At 38.2% G+C, this 21,336-nt stretch overlaps 1 protein-coding gene across 3 annotated transcripts in view; it reads left to right on the top strand.

Annotated features, from left to right (window-relative positions):
- CTSC (cathepsin C) overlaps positions 1-21,336 on the top strand; it is a 60,806-nt gene that overhangs the window by 23,914 nt on the left and 15,556 nt on the right. For 2 of the 3 annotated variants that reach the window (XM_051850404.2, XM_002708644.5), the window contains exons 3-4: positions 14,208-14,374; positions 17,919-18,074. In XM_051850404.2, the coding sequence (XP_051706364.1) occupies positions 14,208-14,374; positions 17,919-18,074 (323 nt within the window). Of the gene's footprint in view, positions 1-414; positions 3,076-14,207; positions 14,375-17,918; positions 18,075-21,336 lie in introns of those variants that run through there. The other variant, XM_017344110.3, reaches the window with a different exon arrangement.

Here is a 21,336-nt window from a genome sequence, read left to right as displayed (position 1 = left end):
TAAACTGTTGCCTTTGTTCTGTAAAAGCCTAGCACCTCCACATACAGATTCAAGAAGCACCAAGCCCTGCATTTAGAATTTTAAGGTATACATGTTAATGTACTTATGTGGCTATAATTTACCCTGTTTCTTAAGCACATTTCAAAATTATATTAGGTTTATACCATGGCAGTTCCTTTTAGATGCATGTGTTTCTTAAGCAAGTTGGCTGCATGCACAATACGTGTTGCTTAAGTATCCTGCTTGAGAATGGCTTTTTCTGAATGTCTTAAGTAACATCAAAAAATCCTAGGATCTCAACTATTAATGCTGTTTTTTTTTTCCTTTTTACTTAACTGAAATTAATATGAATACATATGAAGAGACAAGTATGATCCCTGTTGGCTTATAACTCTAGTTTTTATTGTCTTATAGTTATTAAATAGAACATCTGTTGAGGGGCTCTTTTAAACCCTCAGCCAAGAACAGACTTTGGTGCTAAGAGACAGAACTGCCTGCTGCAGTGGACCTACCAAGAGCAAGCTAGCAGAGGCCTCTAGCAGCTGCTGTCTTTTCTGGAATCTATTTGCATGTAAAATGCAGAGGAGTCCTGCTATCTACCTCCAAGGGCCCTGCCCTCCTGAACATTTCCTTGGAGACGGGTCACCACCATTTGGGAGTGTGAACAACCAGAGACTGTGCAGGAAGCAAAACAGAAAGTCATGAGGAGACGGAGTCTTAGGTGGCTTCATCCAACGTCCAACGTTATTATGAGCAATGTAAAACATGTGAATTTTTTTCCTCCTGTGGATACTCTCCTGTTGAAATTATGTTTCAAACTGGACAGCATTTGAACTTTGTGCTTTGTTTTATTCACATTTGGATTGTCTCTTCCTGAGTACTTTCCTTGCCTCGACTTACCTTGAAAAATTCCAGGACGTATTGTAAGGAGAAAATGATGGTTCAGGTTCTTTTGAGATGCACAGATAGAAATTATTGATGAGAAGGTGGTCCTATGGAAGATGCATTTACATGAAGGAAAAAGCAGCTTCCTTAGACAAGCCAGGCTGCTAGGGAGTATTCTTCTGCATATTACAGACCTAGAGTACTTCTGGCCTGAAAAATGGTGTGGTTAATATCTTTTTTTTTTTTTTTTTTTTTTTTTTTTTTTTTTTTTTTTTTTGACAGGCAGAGTGGACAGTGAGAGAGAGACAGAGAGAAAGGTCTTCCTTTGCCGTTGGTTCACCCTCCAATGGCCGCCGCGGCCGGCGCGCTGCGGCCGGCGCACCGCGCTGATCCGATGGCAGGAGCCAGGAACCAGGTGCTTTTCCTGGTCTCCCATGGGGTGCAGGGCCCAAGCACCTGGGCCATCCTCCACTGCACTCCCTGGCCACAGCAGAGGGCTGGCCTGGAAGAGGAGCAACCGGGACAGAATCCGGCGCCCCGACCGGGACTAGAACCCGGTGTGCCGGCGCCGCTAGGCGGAGGATTAGCCTAGTGAGCCGCGGCGCCGGCCCGTGGTTAATATCTTTTAAAAATTAGGTTAGTATCTAAAAATTAGATACTCTTATGCTAAGAACTTGACACTATATTAGTTTTAAAAGCCTTATAATATATATATTGTTAGTTTGTAGATACAGAAAATTAGTCTCATAGAGTGCTTAAGCTCATACAGCTTCTAACTAAAATGCTAGAGCGTGGCTTTCGGGCATGAAGACTTCCCACTGGCTGAAGAAGTAAAGAAGGCCATTTCACAGACCAGTAAGTGGTATGTGGAGTCACACTGGGGTAGATATATCTAGTGGAGTCCAGTCTGTAAGCATTGCGAGTATTGGTTTAATAGGTGAGGATGTGTACTGCCTGGCTCTTGTTGACCCCTTAGAGAAGAATTGCCTTGAAGCCTGGGTTTCATTATCTGAAACTGATTAAGGAAATACTGACTTTCCTGCCTAAACCACTATGCTTTCATTCAAGATAAACACTCACTTTCTCATTCCCTTTGACATCTCAGCAATTGAAGGGGAGATTTTAAACTTCAGCTGAAATGCCCTTGTCCAGGGGACTTCTGTTGATTACGCTGTTGTTCACACTAATTGCTCACATTCCGCTCTTTCCTGCTAAAAAATGGACTCTTCCTCACTTGCTCCAGAGCTGATTAACATCATTCCCAGGTAGCCTAACCTGTAAGTCTATACCTAACCCATATTGTCTGGAAGGACTGTTTTTCCTGCATCCATGCTGGAATAGAAGGCTCTTTCTCTAGATAGTTCTTGGGCACCATTACTTCAGGAGACTTTTTATGCCATTGAGAAGTACGTGTCTGCTCTTCTGGGAAGAGAGAACGTCATAAAGGAACAGTCCAGCAGATGATTCTTACCGGAATACTTTTTTCTCATGCCAACTTTGGACCTTGATGCTGTACCCCTTTAAGCATACCTGGTTCTCACCATCAGTGGGAGAATTGCCAGGACATTGGTTCCCATTGTACTTTGTTGTAAGTACACGATTTGCTAGTATGTCTTCTGAAGATCTGTACTTCTCTCTGTCTATCTTCAGTACCCAGTGTGCCTCGAAATTTGTAAGTGTTTGGAAAATAAACCACACCTTTCTTTCCTTTTCACAAATAAAACCAGTCTACAAGTAATTCATTTTATACAAATCTAGATGCTGCTATATTTTTCATTTTTGGTTCTTTGTTCTCAAAAATGCTATCAGGTGACCTGCCTCCAGTGCTCTGAAAGAATCGTATATTTTCAAGCTGACTTTTGGGATGTAAATACTACTGCCAAATCACCCAGGATTTTAAAGAATGCATTTGATGTGGAATTTGGACAAATATTAAAAATTGTTTTGTTTGTTTTTCTGAGTAATTTTGCACCAAAGTGTTTTGATTGTGGAAGACAAGATTTAGTGGGTATAGCCCCACAATAAAATAACGCTTAACATTCCCCATCATAATTGCCTGTTTGTCTTCCTTTCTGGTCTTTAAAGTCCATTAGGACAAGAATGAACCCCACTTAACAGGGTTCTCCCTGAATAACATAATACATGGCAGAGAAGCCTTCAATAAATATTTGTATAAGAATGAAAATTGAATAATGTGTCAGTTGTGGTGTTTTATTGCTGTTTTGGGAGAGTGTTGTTACCATGGTGTCCTTAGAGAATATGGTAGACCCTGAGGCCGTTTTTGCTGAATGACTTAATGGAAAAGATTAGACTTTTAAATTTTGTTCTGTTTATTTATGTTTTAATTTTCGAGTGAGCCTGTAGAGGCCAAGATAGGGCTCAAAGTTTAGAAAGTTCTAATTTTCAGAACTACTAACTACTCAATTAGCTGTCAAGGGGAACAGTGAGCTTTATGATTGCAGTAGTTCCCCAAAGCCTGGCAAACAACAACTAGAAGTGGCCTGGAATGCTGCGGCTTGTAGCTCTCCCATTAATTAGTCAGGAGTGTGGGCTAAGGGGCGTATGAGATGGAACTCATACAATTTCTTCTAACCTCACAGTTGAAGAGTTTCTGAATAAGAGAGGAAACAACCAAGGTACTTCAAATACTTCACTGATTAGTGAACTGTTTCTTGGCTGATTCTGGAATGTATGAGTATTTTGTGTAAACTGAATGTCTTTTCAGCATTGGTAATAATTTTCTGATCTTCCATTTTCACATGATCTCTAACTGCCAATTCTTTCAATAAATACCTGGAAGTTGTTTGGTTGTAATCACTGCAACAATTTCCTGACTGTTTTGTAATTCATTAAAATTTGACTTTTACAATTGTTAAGTCAACAGGAGTCACTGTGCACTTGCCCCCCCCCCCATGTCATACTATGAGAATTAATGGTAGAACTAGTCTTCAAACAGCACTTTATACTTTGTGTGTCCGTGTGGGTGCAAACTGCTAAAATCTTTACTTAGTATAGAGTTCATCTTCTGTATATAAAGATAATTGAAAATGAATCTTAATGAAGAATGGGATGGGAGAAGGAGTAGGAGGTGGGACAGTTTGGGGTGGGAGGGCTGGTATGGGGGGGAAGAACAGCTATAATCCAAAAGTTGTGCTTTTGAAATTTATATTTTAAAAGTTTTCTGTTAAAAAATAAAATTTGAATTTGAAAATAAATGGTTCACCCAGAAAATTAGAGCTATTCCTTGGAACTGACTTAGGAATTTGGTTTCTGAGGAAAGATATGGTGCCCTTGGATGGATTCTATACAATACCAGTTTACTGAAATTTACCTTGTTCTCTTTTGTTGCCATCTAATGGCTTTTGCTTACACTGTAAACTTGGCAGTAAATGCACATGGTTAGTTTTCCACTTATGTAGCTGAACAAAGACATAACTGGAGTTATGTTCTTTTTCAATATTTCTGGAATGTAATATTTCCATATATATGGCTTATCATGAAATCATCTGACATCATGCAAGGTACTCCTTTCTGAAATGGCAAATAATTTTAATGGACTAGATTTAGATGACCAAAATTTTTATTAATATATTCCACACTGTGTATGTATATAAATATTAACATATACTGTATCAATCTAAAATGTTCATTATAAAACATAAAATACATTTAATATTTGATTTATGTATGTCACAAAATTGTACCCTATCAAAATGTTTCATAATAATATGTTCTGTAAAATATGCTTCATTATTATGATTTTTGGCCAAATCAATATTAGATTCTCTGTTTACCAGGAATAATATTTATTTATTTATTTATTTATTTTGACAGGCAGAGTTTACAGTGAGAGAGAGACAGAGAGAAAGGTCTTCCTTTTGCCGTTGGTTCACCCTCCAATGGCCGCCGTGGCCAGCACGCTGCAGCCGGCGCACCACGCTGATCCAATGGCAGGAGCCAGGTACTTATCCTGGTCTCCCATGGGGTGCAGGGCCCAAGCACTTGGGCCATCCTCCACTGCACTCCCTGGCCACAGCAGAGAGCTGGCCTGGAAGAGGGGCAACCGGGACAGAATCCGGCGCCCCAACTGGGACTAGAACCCGGTGTGCTGGCGCCGCAAGGCGGAGGATTAGCCTAGTGAGCTGCGGCGCTGGCCACCAGGAAATAATTTTTAAATATGAGCATTTAGCATAGTAGTTAAGATACTCACATTACCTATCAGAGTACCTGGACTTGATATGCAACTCCTTATCCTGATTTCAGCTCCCTGCTAATGGGACCATGGGAAAAAATGGTGATGGTTCAAGTAACTGGGTTCTTCCTACCCAGGTGGGAGATGTGGTCGAGTTCTGAGCTCCTTGCTTCAGCCTGGAACAACCTCAGCTATTGTGGCATTTGGGGAATGGAAACTGTCTCTCTGCCACTCAAATAATAAATTAAAAATTTTTAAAAATAGTAATGCTCACGACTGAAAAATTTTAACATTTGGAAACAGAATTTCCCAAAGTGTTTAAAATTCTTTCAAATAAAGCATTCCGTAGGTTTTGACACAATTTGTTTAAAAGTATGCAAGTGCCACAGCTTTAGAAGAATTTAGAAGAGTAAGTGGTTGGTATTAGGAATGATGACAATTTAATAGACAGATTTTAACTGAAACATTTGTCTCATTGATGAACAAGATTAAAAAGTGACTATCATTTTGATGGATCCAATTTGAAGCATCTGTTTTGAAAAGCTTTGTTATCTCTTAATGGGGCTGACAATGCTCACACTCAGAGCAAATATAAGCTTTGCCATTTTCTTATGTTTGCATCATTTCTATTTGCAAATTCTGTTTTCTTTACAAGTATATTTATTAAACCTCATTGGTTGTGAAGCTTAGCTAGATGTAATCAGAAAAGGTGTTCATGTACATTTCTGCAGGAGTATGTTTTGTGGAATATACTGTGTCCTAAGCATCATGTAGGTCCTTATTAGCATAAGGTGAATGTCTGATACTGGAACTGGGAGAGGGCATCAGTGTCACTTGGATTAAATAAGAATAGAGATTATTTTTGCACTTAATATTACAGATACAAATATTCCAGTATTCCAGTGATCATCTGTTCCTCACGTTTGTTATAGACAGAGTAGCACTCAATATTAACAACTCTTGTTACAGTATGGTACAATTATAGAGAGATGTGGATGAAGTCTTAAATAGCTTTGCATTCCTCATGATAACAGATGAGAGTGTCTATATTGCTCCTTTTTTCACGTCTTATAATTTTTAAATCTTTTAAACTTCAGTATCATCTTTATTCTTCATAGCAGTCCTGTGGATTTTGGTATAAGTCACCACATAATCATTCTTATTTTCAGATGAAGAAATTAAGGCTTATGAGATGTGCTCAAAGTTACATAAATTATACATAACAAAACTGAGAATTAAAGGGCAATGTCTCCTTTGCTAGACTAACTCTGTCTCCTTGACATGGTTTATGTAAAATAAGTACTCAAATATTTGCTAGGTATATTATAAATCAAAACAGTAGAAAAAGGTTTAAGTGACCCCCTACATTGTCAAGAAATAGTCAAATAATGGATAACTGAAGTTCCAAAACATTCCATGCTATTTTTAAATTGGTTAACATCACTAGGTATGTCTCATTGGCTGCTTGATAAAATGAGTGGGAAATTGAAGAAGGGGGATTTTGAGAACATTTGGCACCCTAATGGTAGTTTTGAAGAAGTAAATAAGTAATTATTGAATCATAGTAGTTTTCTAAACTTAAGTGCTGGGGTTTGAAAGTTCTTCAAATTTTAGGAAATCCTTTATTTGTTGCTATAGAAATTGGCATAAATTAATGGAAATTTAAGTTACCCAATCTATGTAAGCCTCTAGCTAGGCTACAAAGAAAAAAAAGAAAATTCAAATAAATAAAATTAGAGGTAAAAAAGGAGACATTACAACTTACACCACTGAAATACAGAGGTTCATAAGAAACTACTACTATTAATATGAAGAACTATATGCTAATAAACTGGAAAATCTCAAATTTATGAATTTCTGGATTCATATATTAAGATTAAATCAAGAAGATAGAGAACCTAAACAGACCAATAATAAGCAATGAGATTGAAGCAGTAATCAAAAGTCTTCCATCAAGGAAGAATCCAGGACCTGATGGCTTCACTACTGAGTTCTATAAAACATTTGAAGTAACTCCAGTATTCTTCAAACTGTTTGAAAATATTGGATGGAAGTCTGCCAAATTCTCTTTATAAGTCCAGCATTACTTTTATACCAAAACATGGTCATGAAAGAAAACTACAGACCTATATCCTTAAAGACCATAGATGCAAAGATTGTCAACAAAATACTAGCAAATCAAATCCAAAAACACATAAAAGATCATACATCACAATCAAATGGGATTTATACCAGAAGTGCAAGGGTGGTTCAGCATTCACAGGTCAATAAATGTCATAAATCACAGCAATATAATGAAGAACAAAAATCATCTGGTCATCTCATTTGATGCAGAGAAGGCATTTGATAAGATTCAACACACCTTCATGATGAAAACCCTCCACAAATTAGAAATAACATTTCTCAAAAGTATAAAGGCTGTATATCACAAACCAAAAGCCAATATACCAAATAGGGGAAAACTGAAAGCATTTTCCCTCAGAAAATGTGGTATAAAGGCTGGCGCTGCGGCTCAGTAGGCTAATCCTCCGACTGCGGTGCTGGCACACCAGGTTCTAGTCCCAGTCGGGGCGCCGGATTCTGTCCCGGTTGCCCCTCTTCCAGGCCAGCTCTCTGCTGTGGCCCTGGAGTGCAGTGGAGGATGGCCAAGTGCTTGGGCCCTGCACCCGCATGGGAGACCAGGAGAAGCACCTGGCTCCTGGCTTCAGATCAGTGTGGTGTGCCAGCTGCAGCGCGCTGGCCGCAGCGGCCATTGGAGGGTGAACCAACAGTAAAGGAAGACCTTTCTCTCTGTTTCTACCTCTCCCACTGTCCACTCTGCCTGTCAAAAAAAAAAAAAAAAAAAGAAGAAAATGTGGTATATTTAAATTTACACAATGGAATATTATTTAGCTATAAAAAAGAATGTAATTCTACCATTTGTAGCAAAATGAATGCAACTGGAGGACATGATATTGACTGAAATAAGCAAGGCCCAGAAAGACTAATACCCCACATTCTCCCTTTTATGTGGGAGCTAAAATTTAAAAAACAACAAACAAGAAATGCCTGTGTTTATCAGTATTGCTGCAAGTATAGTTTTGTGGAACTTTGTTTTATACATTGGTCAAACCAATGGTTAATAATGTTACACTGTTATAGTTTTAATGATCTGCAATTACTTGAAAATATATATGACTGAAAAGGTCATTTTTCCATTCAGTTATTATTTATAGCCATTGTTTCTATTCCCACAAAACTAGGGTCTTTTTAATTTTTACTTGTTAAACTTATTCACTGAAGTATTAAGGCTTTTTACTGTGATATGAATTTAAAATATTTTATCTCAAAAACTAAAAAGAATAGGGAGAGGGAAGGATGGAGGGTGTGAGGAAGGGAATATCACTACATTCTTAGAATTGTATCTACAGGGGCTGATGCTGTGGCACGGCAGGTGAAAGCCCTGGCTTGCAGTGCTGGCATTCCATATGGGCACCAGTTCGAGTACTGTCTGCTACGCTTCAGACCCAGCTCCCAGCTGATGCACTTGGCAAAGCAGCAGAGGATGCCCCAAGTACTTAGGCCCTTGCACCCATGTGGAAAACCCGGAAGAAGCTGGCTCTTGGCTTTGGATCAGCTCAGCTCTGACTGTTGTGGCTAGTTGGCGAGTAAACCAGTGGATGGAAGACCTCTGTCTTTCTCTGACTCTACCTCTCTCTCTGTAACTCTGTCTTTCAAATAAATAAAATAAATCTTAAAAAATTAGAATTATATCTACAAATTACATTGAATTTCTTAAAAACTAATTAAAACTTAGGATTAAAAAATTATCCTATCTATGAAAGACAATTTCAGAGACTGACATTTATGTAAATGAAAACACACTGAAAAAATATTTGGCTACATTTCAAGTTGGGTAATGTAGCCAAAGCTTCAACTCCGTAATCATTGGTAATGTCAGAGATCATGTAAGAATTATTTTGCCGTACCAGGAGAAATGACAGATACCCTGAGAACATTCAAGTCAAGAAAATGACAGGGTACAGTGGGTGGTTCCCCAGTGAATGCCTCTTTCCCACAAGTTGTAGTCAGGCACAGCTTTGCCCAGCCTTTTATTGCAGCTCTTCCCTTCTTTTGATAGGGTAATTTCAGGTTCTAAAAGACACCAAGTTATTTCAGGGTGTGAAAACTGCAGAAGGAAATCAAATGAAATTTTAAAAGGAAAGATAATGGCGTCAATTTAATGTATCAAAAATGATACATAAATGGATAGTTTCCTTAGTACCTTCACAGGGCTTGAGATTAAAAAAAAAAGACACACACAGAGTTGGATTTTAAGATTATCTCAAATATGTAAATAAGTCCTATGTACATATTTAGAATTATTTACCTGGCTTTATCACTATTAAATGAGAAGACTATAGATGTAAGGATGGCAGTTAAGAAGCATGAAGGGGAGTTTTAGAACTTCCGGGTTAACCTGAATTGACAAATCAGGCTACAGATATGGGGAGGAAATTTTCTGAAGTAATACCAGAGTTAGAATTTGGGACTCTGATGTCTTGGCATTTTCATAATCTATTAACTAATAAATTTCTAATCACTTCTTAATTTCTTATGTTACTGTTGAAATGGAGCATGGTGTTTGCTTCTCTTTATTTTGCATCCTTTAAAAAAATTACTTCTTTGTTTATTTGAAAGGCAATGTGACAGACAGAGAGAGACAGAGAGAGGTTTTCCATATGCTGATTCACTGCCCCAGTAACCACAACAGCCAGATCTGGGGCAGACCAAAGTCAGGAGCCAGGAACTCCATCGATATTTCCCATGTGGATGGCAGGGGCCCAAGCTCTTGGGCCATCTTCCCATACCTTCTGAGGTGCATTAGCAGGGAACTGAATAGGAAGCAGAGTAACCAAAACTCAGATATGGGATGCCAGTGTCACAGCAGCAGCTTAACCAACTGTGCCACAGTGCCAGCCTCCTATTGTGCATTTTTAAATTTATGTATACAGTAATTAATTTCCTCCTAGTGCCAGACTGTTTCCTAGGTACTAAATAAGCAAAAGTGCAGTACTCACAGTGCCTATGCTTCTATGAAGAGAACAACCTCACAGGTGGTTGTGAAAATTATGTGACTTAATATACATAAAAATGATCAGTGAGAGGAAGTCTGGTAATATTTCTGTTTTATATATGAGGAATCTGAAAGTACAGAGAGAACAAGAAACTTGCTCAGGATCACACAGCCAATAAGTGGTAGAGCTGGATTCTGTCTCACAGCCCAAGCCCAAGGGTAATATCTGTTACCTCTTCCCTGAATAAAACACTCTCGGCAACATTGGCAAAAAGTCTGAAATAGCCAAGGCACAGAGGTTCCTGAACAATGGAGAAACAACCATCAGGGTTGCTAGATTTAGTCTTGGGCAGCATTTTAGACCTGACTCTTGAGTCACGTAATCTTCCAAAACTAAGCAATTTAAGTTGCATTTCATGGAGTTACTAATACTAGACTATTTTGATCTACAAAATAGCAGATCTGTATAGTGTAGTGCAGATGCTCCTCCACTTCATTTTTCAGAAAAGATTAATTTTGGGCTGGTACTGTGGCATACTGCCAGCATCCCACAGGGGCACTGATTCAAGTCCTGGCTGCTCCATTTCCAGTCCAGCTTCCTGCTAATATGCCTGAGAAGACAGCAAAAAGTAGCCCAGGTGTTTAGCCCCCTTCACCCATGTGCTGGACCCAAAGGAAGCTCCTGGCTTCTGGCTTTGGATTTGCCTGTCTCTAGCCATGTGTCTCTCTCTAACTCTACCTTTCAAATAAATAAGACTTTAATAAAAATGTATTTATTTGAATGACAGAGTTACAGAGAGAGAGAGGGACACACACACACACACACAGACACACACAGACCCTCCACCTCTTGGTCCACTCCCCAAATGGCTGTAATGGCCATGGTTGCACTAGGCTGGAGCCAGGGGCCAAAAGCTTCATCCAGGTCTTCCATGTGGGTGACAGGGACCTAAGCACTCGAGACCATCCTCTGCCACCATCCCAGGCCATGTGAAGGGAATGGGATCAGAAGCAGAGAACAGGAACCAGAGCCTATCTGGAATGCCAGTGTCACAGGAGTCAGCTCTGCCACAATGCAGGCTCCATTCCACTTAATTTGTGTCATGAGAAATTCATCATAAATTGAAAATGTCTTAATTCAAAAATGCACCTAATACACCTCATCTACCATTGCAACTTACCAACAGTGCACTGCCTTGTGAACAGGTGGCAGATTAGGAGCAAGGCTGACAGGGAGCTTTGGCTCCTGCTGCTGCCCAGCATCATGAGAAAGTGTCCTGCAGCATTTACTAGCCCCAAAAGGTCTAAATTTGTAAGGACAGTTTCCATTGAATGTGTACCACTGTCACACAGCTGTAAAGTGAAAAAAAATTGTAAATCCACCCCCATCTTAAGCCAGGGATTGTCTGTATAATAAAAATGAATTTTATTAGCATTTCCACATAATGCACCCTCTAACATTCAGTGTTCCTCATCCTGTGTGGGGGCTTTAGCAGAAACAGGAGTAGTGAGCTGAGCTTTTGCTAGTGAAGATATTCTGAGCTAGAGGCAGATAGATGGATTCTGGGATATCACGACTAAGATAGAAGCCAGATGTGCATGTTTGTAGCCCAGAGTAACTGCCCTGTGCTGAACTATTGAGTGAGTAGTGAATCCCAGGACACAGATCCAGCCTTTTTGGATTCTAAAGCCACATATCCTTAACTCCACCCCTCTGTAGGGTTTGAATTCAGAGTCAGATGCAACAAGGTAATTTTACCTCAAAGTTTAGTTCAGCACCTAGTTCCTCTAAACTCGATGTTGGCAAACTATAGGTGTGTTTTGCAAATAAAATTTTATTGGTACATTGCCTGGCTCATTCATTTATGTATTCCCTATGCACCTGTTACATCACAGAGGTAGGGTGTAGTATTTTTGACCAAGGTCTTCCAGCCTGGAAATCTAAAATATTTAGTATTTGGCCTTTAAGAAAGAACTGTGCTAGCCTCTGTAGACAGGTAAAGTAGCATCCATTAGATTAGATCAAGAGTCTGCAAATATAGCCCATGGGACCAAACCCAACCCACTGTCTGCTTTTTGTAAGTAACAGTTTTATTGAAACATAGCTGGCCCTTTGTTGATTTGTTTGTGCTGTCTTTGACTTTTTTCTATTGCACTTACAGTCGGTAGTAGCCACAGACCTTAACGACCTTCAGAGCCTAAAAAATATTTGCCCTCTGGATTTTCTAGAAAATACTTACCAGCCCTGCATTTGATCATGGACTCTCAAAATGTTTAAACATTTGAGGGTATTTTTTTCTAGTTTCCTTGCTTTATAGATGAGAAAACTAGGACCTGGTAAAATCTTGCCTGAAGTTCTAAAGATACTTTGTTCACAATTAAGTCAATTAATGTCAATTAATCCACACCCTAAGATCTGTGCTGAACTCTCTCCTTGTAAAAATTCAGCAAAACAAATTTTTTGCTTGCCTCCTGTACCTGACACCATCATTCTGGATTGTGAGATGTCTGTCTAGAAGCTAGGTCATCTGAGTTCAAATCCTGTACCTGTTTCTTTCTAGTTATTTTTTAGTGTTAGCATTGAAATGTAATGAAGTCATATTAGTGAAAAAAGGTGGAGAGATATTTAATAACCCAGTTGTTTTAGTTCTCTTATGAACAAAACGTCCTTATAAACAGGTAAATTGACCAAAAAAGGGATTTTGTTTCATTCTATAGAATTCTTTCATCACTTGTTATTATAGTTTCCTAATGTGACTCTTCTCTGAGTGGAAAAACATGAGTTCACAGTGTGATGGGCAGAGGAGAATTCTGCTTCTGCCAAGCCAGCAGCTCTGGTGGCTTAGGTGAGAGCTACTTTTCCTCTCTGAGCTGAACCTTCATTTCCTCGTTGGTGAAAGCTTTATTGGGAGGATTGAATGAAGGAACTTCAGTAAAATGCCTCAAATTGAGGTAGTTGCTATAAGAATGTTAGTTTTTTTTTTTTTTACAGAAGATCAATTTAGCGTATATTAAGTAAAGATTTCCACATTTTGCTCCCACACAGAAACACAAAGTGTAAAATACTATTTGAGTACTATTTATAGCATTAATTAAACACCTAAGAGTAATTGTGTATTAATTACAGAGTTCAACCAATAGTTTTAAGTAGCATATAAAATGCAACTTTTGTATTGTTGTGGCTCCCCCCGCCAACCTCCCTCCCTCCCGTGGCCCTCCCCTCTCTCATTCCCTCTCCCATCCCGCCCTTCATCACGTTTCATTTTCAATTACCTTCATATACTGAAGATCAACTTAGTATATACTAAGCAAGGATTTCAACAGGCTGCACTCACACAATCGAACCAGGTATAGGGTATTGTTCGACTAGTAGTGTTGTTTTTGAGTTTCATAGTTAAACACATTAAGGACAGAGATCCTACGTGGGGAGCATGAACCCAGTGACTCCCGTTGTTGATTTAACAATTGGCACTCTTATTTATGATGTCAGCAATCACCCGAGACTCTTGCTATGAGCTGTCTAGGCTATGGAAGACCCTTGAGTTCACCGACTGAACTTGTTTAGTCAAGGCCGCACAGTGGAGGCTCCTTCCTCCCTTCAGAGAAAGGCACCTCTCTCCTTGATGGCCTGATCCTTCTGCTGGGGTCTTGTTCACCAGGATCTTTCATTTAGATTGTTTTTTGCCACCGTGTCATGGCTTCCCATGCCTGTGAGACTCTCATGGACCTTTTAGTCGGATCCGAATGTCCCAAGGGTTGATTCTGAGGCAGGAGTGCTGTTTTGGGCGTTTGTCATTCTAGGAGTCTGCTGTGTGTCCTGCTTCCCCCGCAGGATCAAAGAATGTTAGTTTTTTTTTTCCTTGCCTTTCATTCTGAGTGTTCTGTTACATTTGTTTGGTGACCAACAATGCTAACCATTGGAAAGTTTGTTATCCTCCTTTTCTAGAATAATTCTCAGAATGTAACCTCTCAAGATGAAATTTTTGTTTTAGTTGGCAAAGGGTGTTTTCATCTTGGGCTTAGGGCTGAACAAAGATTTCACTTTGCCTTTCCTCCCATTTTTTTTGATTGCAGTATAAAGAAGAGGGCAGAAAGGTAACCAGTTACTGCCATGAGACAATGCCAGGATGGGTGCATGATGTGCTGGGCCGAAACTGGGCTTGTTTTGTTGGAAAGAAGGTGGGAACCACCTCTGAGAATGTGAACACGAACATGGCACACTTTGGAAGTCCCCAGGAAAAGTGAGTTGTCACAAGTGAAGCATATATGCGGTGTGTTTTTTATAGTGTGCATAATCTCTGAGCATATTAATTCTTGGAAAATTTTGATTATGTAAAATTTGGCTTAGAAACATAAGTCAAGCTGTGTACAACTTTACTGGGAAAATATGCGGACTGATATAATGGAGAGAAGAAAATACTTTTTCCAAAGTACTCTAAAAGTAATGGATCATTAATGAATTTTAATAAATTTATGTTAAGGATCTCACAATTGCAAATTCCCAATAAAGAAAAATTATTAATTGCCTTGCAACAGTATGTTGCACAGTACTTGTAAATAACTTATCTTCCTGATGCAACAAGTATATTTTAAACAAGACATTAAGTAACTACAATTTATGCAGCAAGGGTTCCATGTCAAAGCATCAGAGACTGAGTGGCTCAAACAACACAAAGTTATTTTCTTACACTTTGGAGGCCAGAAGGTATCCTCTTTTTGCCCTGAGGCCATGCTCCTTGGCTTGTCCATGGCCATTCTCTTAGTGTTTTCTAACTGTATCTTAATTTCTTATTAGAAGGAGACCAGTTATGTTGTTTTAAGGCCTTACAGGTATTATTTTATTTGATGTTAGTTACTTCTCTTCGATTCAGTCAGATGCTGAGTTACTGGGGTTATTACTTCAACATATGGATTTTGGGGGATGACAATTCAGCCTGTGGCATGCACTTAATGTCCTTGTTAAACAAAGCCTACTGTAGAGTAGCTGAGCCACATGAACAAGACTTCAGACTTCATTAGTTTGGGAAGGAAAAGTTAAACAGTTATTACCTTTTCTGTTTTATTTAGTTGTAATTGCTACTGCTTCGCAGAAATGCGGAGCATGATGCAAACTAATTCATCTCTACACTTTAAGTTCAGGTTTTGAACAGCTTTTGTTTCATTTGGCTTAGTTCTTGGGCAGTGCATTTTCACCTAAGCTGTTCACTTTCACCCTGTCATTTAGGATATCCTGACCAACGTTCTCTCAGTGAGTGAACAAATTCCTCCCCCTGTGCTCTGAACTTGCACTGCCTCCCTGTAAAATGGGCATTTGGTACTAAATTACCTTCAAAGTCTCTTTCAGCTCTTAATGATCAGTAATTCCATAGCAAGGTGCATTATTTTTAATCTACTTGTATCTTAAATACAAAGAATCATAGTGTTTAAGTCCCACCGTGGAATCTTGTTATTACTGTAATGGCACTGATCTAGCATGTGAGGTTTTCTGAGTGTTATGATACCATCTAAAGTAAGGGAAGTAGGACTTAACTACTGCTTCTCAGTGAGTCAGTGAAAAAGTGACTGTAACCACTGGAAAATGTTTCAGAAAGTTTTCATTTGCAATTGGAAATTTACTCTTGTGCCTAAACAAACAGCTGGGCAACTGTAACTTGTTTTTGTTCTTGTATTAGTATTGTCAGAAATAAGATGCAAGCAGTTTTCTCATCTGTTTAAGAAAGCTGCCTTTCTAGTTTCACACTCAGCTACAAGTAAGGGAGAACTGAAAACACGAAAATATTATTGACGTGCTTGTATATTTTTCTTGGTTTTTTTTTTTTTTTTTTCATGGCTTTCAGATTCTTTGACTTGATCAGAGTTCCTTTCTACAAATTTGAGAGTTAAAAAAGAAAAGTTCATAGTATGCCTGAAATGATAGTCATGTTAGATATATCTTGCTTTGCAGAATTGAATGTTCATGGTTATCTTGGACCGTGAGTTGCACTTAAACTATATAATCTTATTCTGTAATCCCAGCACCTGACACATAGGTGTGATAATGTTTTATTTAAGTAAATAATTAACTCACTCAATTTTTTACTTTGTAAACATCCTCTTTGTGTGTTAGAATTATTTACTTATGTATTTAAGCATTTGGCATAAGGTAAACTTGTGCTTCTCACATCTTTTGAAATTTGTTTATGAAGAGTTACATAGAGGGACAGAGAGAGAGATCTTCCATCTGCTGGTTAACTCCTCAGATTGCTGCAAAGGCAAGTGTTGGGTCAGGCTAAGCCAGGAGGTAGGAACTTCATGCTGGTCTCCCACGTGGGTGGTAAGGGCCCAAGTACTTGGGGGCATCTGCTGCTGCTTTTCCCAGACATTAGCAGGAAGCTGGATCAGAATTGGAGCAGCCAGGACTCTAATCATTGCCCATATGGGATACTGACTTGCTGGCATTGGCTTTACCTGCTGTGCCACAGTGCAGTTCCCTGCTGCTCACATCTTAATGTAGCTGTGAGACACCTGGTAGTCTTGTTACAAATGCAGATTCTGATTCAGGTGGTCTAAGCTGGGCACTTAAGAGTCTGCATTTCTATAAATCTCCCAGGTGCTGCTGCTGGTGTGGTTTAAGAACCGAAGTTTGAGTAAAAATGATATAAATCAAACATCCATGTGGGATGCTTTTTGTATCATGTAGTTACAGTAATTGCATGCTATATATACATTGGGTACAGTTTTTAATGTCTTCATCTCTTTTTATTTTAAGATTTATTTATTTGGGAGGCAGAGTTACAGAGAGAGGGAGAGAGAGACAGACAAAGAGAAGTCTTTTATCCGCTGGAAAACGCCCTAGATGGCTGCAACAGTCAGGGTTGGGCCAATCTGAAGCCAGGATCCTGGGGCTTCTTCTGGGTCTCCCACGTGGGTTCAGGGGCCCAAGAAAACATGGGCCATCCTCTGCTGCTTTCCCAGGCACAAAGACAGGGAGCTGGATCAGAAGTGGAGCAGTCAGGACTCAAACTGGTGCCCATGTGGGATACTGGCACTGCAGGCAGCAGCTTTACCTGCTATGCCATGGTTCCAGCCCCTGTCTTTTCTTCATATTTTTGTCTTCTTCAAAGGTTATAAAATTGCAATGTATGAATTGTAAGAACTGGGAAATATTGGTTATCTCATACCATCCATCAGAGATAACCGTGATTGGCATTTTTAAAATGTATTTATAGTATACAATCAATATTACAAAAGTAATTATTCTGTATAATCTTTGATTTTCTTTTTTAATTAATACAGTGTGAACACTCTTCCACATCACTAAATAATCTTTTAGACATTCTCACAGAATATGAACTTTCTACAGCAAATTAAATTCCATTTTAATTTAATCAGTCCCTTATCATAGAACATTTATTAGGTTGTTTACAACTTATAACTAGGATAAAAGCATCTCATTGAATATCCTTATATCTACATCTTGGTTAACTTGTATTTTTATTTTCAAAGGGGGGCATTATGATTCCACACTGTTGAAACATTTTGCCAGTCACTTACCTGGAAGATCATACCACTTTCCAATTAAACAGAAGAGTGTGAGTGACTATATTAACCCATTATGTCCTATCATCCTCTAAATAGGACAGCTATACTTATGTTTAGCAATCCATGTACTGCGTATGGCACTTTGAAGTAAATTTTATTTTGTTGAAATATTTGCAGAACTGAAAACTTGGGACTTAATAGGATAATGGAATCTATTTACATCGGTAAAGACTATATCTGAAAGTATCTCACCTTTGTTGGCAGGTACGCTAATAGACTTTACAAATATGACCACAGCTTTGTGAAAGCTATCAATACCATTCAAAAGTCTTGGACTGCAACGACATATACGGAATATGAGACTCTTACCCTCAGAGATTTGATGAGGAAAAGTGGTGGTCACAATCAGAGAATCTCAAGGTAATAAAGCACATATCTCTAGTGCCGCTAAGAATATTGGTGTTGAATGTCATTTACCCTTCCACCAGGACCTGCTTAGTTTGCCACTGTTTTATTGGTCATCTCAACTTAAACTTTTTATGTTATTTTTTTGGACCATCTCCCTTTCCTATTGATAACATTCTATTTTTCTTCAAGTCCTGCTTATGGATTTTGCTTTCAGCTGTGAAAGTCATTTCCATTACTCCCTTTTTATTTCCTATACAGTGGTTTAGGACTTTGTCATCTCTCTCCTGTGCTTTGGATTAGTGTCTTCTCTCCTATCGCTTTGGTCTCTTTCCTTTTCTGTCCCCATTCTTAGCTGCTCTGTGAAATTCTCCAAGCTTCTCTTCCTATGTACAGCAATGACTATCCTACAGCCTGTTGAATAATGTTTAGCTTGGTATCTGAAGCATCAAAATATGCCTTTAATTATACCTTGATCTACTTTCATACAATATGATGCATAATTATCAAAACATTCCATTTGCCTCCATTGATGCCAGTTTTCACTTCAAATACACTTTGAGTTGCATACAATAACTGTCAAGTTTGCCACCTATAAAATATGAAAATCTAAATCTTTTCTTTGTTTTAAAGTCTAGACATACAGCTACTACCTTGTGCAGAGGTGGTATTTCTCATCTTTAGCATACATACCCCATGGTGTTTTTCTTACTTTGGAAAATTATCTCATAATACTTGCATTTTTGTAGTCAGGAATTTGGGTAGATTTAAAAAAAATTTATTCAGCACTATAGCTGAATCTAGGAAAGAGTATATAATTCCCTAATATTTGTTAAATAACTAAGGCTATTCCTGTGATGCCATACCTTGCTTTGGGAGAATTTGATAATATAACTAAAAGATGGGTAACTGGAATCAATAATGAAGCTAGTGGGAATCAGTAAATTATGCAGGTGAGTTCTTTTCCTCTTAATATGTTAAAACATTTGACTTTCAGACAATACAATGGTCAGCTTCTTCATATAGGGAACTATAGGGATCATGGCTCAAATTGTTGTTATTTGCACAGGCTGCTAATTGATTAATTACACAACTAAGGTGCAGCACTAACTTTTTCATCTGCAGACTAATAATCTTAATGCTGTGGCGTTTTTCAGTTATGAAACTGAGGAGTTTTTTTCCTGTCCAACTGAGAGTATCTTTCCATAATCCAAAAATATCCTATTGTATTTCTTAGAGGGTGTTTCTAGGAAACTGTGAGTCTTTTAGATGCTCTGTTTAAATGATTGGAAATGGGAGCATAGTGTTCCCTTCTCGGATTCACCAAGTGGAGTCCTAATAAGTTTGTGTGACACAGGAAGTTGAGACCTGTTTAGCAACAGTAATCTAAAGGAGCAGTTGGAAGAGATGTGTTGTTAGCATTTGAACCTGGGGAGACTGATGCTCCTGTCTACAAGATTTGAGCTCTGCCACGTTTCCAAGGCTCTCTTACAGGTCTCCTGTCTCCCCTACTAACCAGTTTTGTTTTAGGGAAGGTCTAGTTCTATCAAGGGATGCTTTTGTGACTAAAGTTCCATAGAATATTTACATTAAGGGCATAGAATTGAGATACAAAGGAAATATTGGAACATATAGTCTGGCCTCCAGATTTTTTTTTTTTTTTTATAGTAGAACCCATGATGGAGGCATGCTTTTCTTGTGTCTGCTTGAAAAGAGAATGTGTCCAGGGTTGCCCATTTACTGAGGATATTTGCTGAATTTTTTTTCTTTTTTTTGATAGCATGTTTGTGTATAAATTAGTTCTGTTGTAAGAATCCAGTGATTCAATAGAAATTCTCAAAGATTCTTACCTGAGATGTGTAGGGGAGTCTGTGAAACTGCCATAATTATAGATAAAATTTATTGTTTATGGGCATTTTCTAAGGGTAGAACTTTGACTGGATTCCTAAGGGACTGGGTTCAAACGATTAAGAGCTGGTAACATACAGTACTCTTAAAATGTTTTTAATTCTCACTTCCCCATCTCCCAAACTCCTCTTTCACTGTGTTCATTCTCATACCATGAAGCCTCAGTTCCTTCATTGTTTTTATTTTGGGTGTATGTTCATTGATGGGCAAATACCTTGCCTTATAAAATGTAAGGAAGAAGATATTTGATAATCACGTAAATGTTTGAACATCTTATTTAATCCTCTTAATGACATGGATGATGATGGTAGATATCATAATGGCTGCCCTTTATTAAGAACTTCTGAGAGATGGGCAGTGTTCTAAGTACTTATTAACCATTATTAAATTTAATTTTCATAATAACCCTTTAAGATAGTTATGGTTCTGGGCATTTTAATAGGAGTAAACTATAGTTGTATGATGTTAACCACTGTGTCAAAGGTCAAATAGCTAATGAGTGGTGAAGCCATTTGTAGCCGATCAATATGACTTTGAGCTGATACCTTGAATTACATTATGCTGTCAAATTTAAATTTCTCTTTTCTTCTGTGAATTACTTACCATATTACTTGGTGTATATAAGACAATAAGTTAAAATGTATGGATAGATTAAATTTTTTGGTCTTTCGGTGTGAACTCATAGAAACAATTTCCTTTAAAAATTTATTTGTTGCTTAGTTTTTATTCATAAATCTCAGAAGACATGTCCAAAGTTGTTTTCTTCTCCAACTCTGTAAAATCCGTGGTGCAGTTTTTATGTGCCTTAGTTATTCCTTAGACATTATCTAGATTGTGTATTTTACACTATTATTTCCTCGTATTTATTACAGTGATTTTTGTCTATCAATATTGTCTTTATGTCTGTCAACATTGTCTTCCATATCATCAAAACACCGTATGTTTAACTCTAATTCATACGGATCTTCAACCAAAGTGCCTGGCTTAGGAAATATTTTTGTGAACAAATAGTTGATGCTTCATAGAATTTGCTGTCTAATCTATAAATTTTCAAGGTTAGGACTGCTATTCTCAAATGAATTGTTGGTTTTTTGTTCTTCCTTTTTGTTTCCTATCACTTCTGTCAGTTTCTCCTGTGTCATCTCTGAGAGAAGTATGTCAGTGATAGGACAACTCAAGAATCGGGGCAGAGGGCATGTTGTCCACTAAGAATCTTTTCCAGTTGTTAAATTGAAACCTAGTGATACTAACTGGGTAACCATATTAAAAATAGTGTGGTATGGCAATGCCAAATGGAACAAAAGTTCAAGTAGCTTATACTAGTATATAAAAAAAAAATGCTACCATAGTGTAAGAAAAGTGCCCTAAC

This window comes from Oryctolagus cuniculus, chromosome 1 (assembly GCF_964237555.1).
Source record: "Oryctolagus cuniculus chromosome 1, mOryCun1.1, whole genome shotgun sequence".
In the NCBI taxonomy this organism is placed as follows: Eukaryota; Metazoa; Chordata; class Mammalia; order Lagomorpha; family Leporidae; genus Oryctolagus; species Oryctolagus cuniculus.
This window is presented reverse-complemented; position numbering and strand designations above follow the sequence as displayed.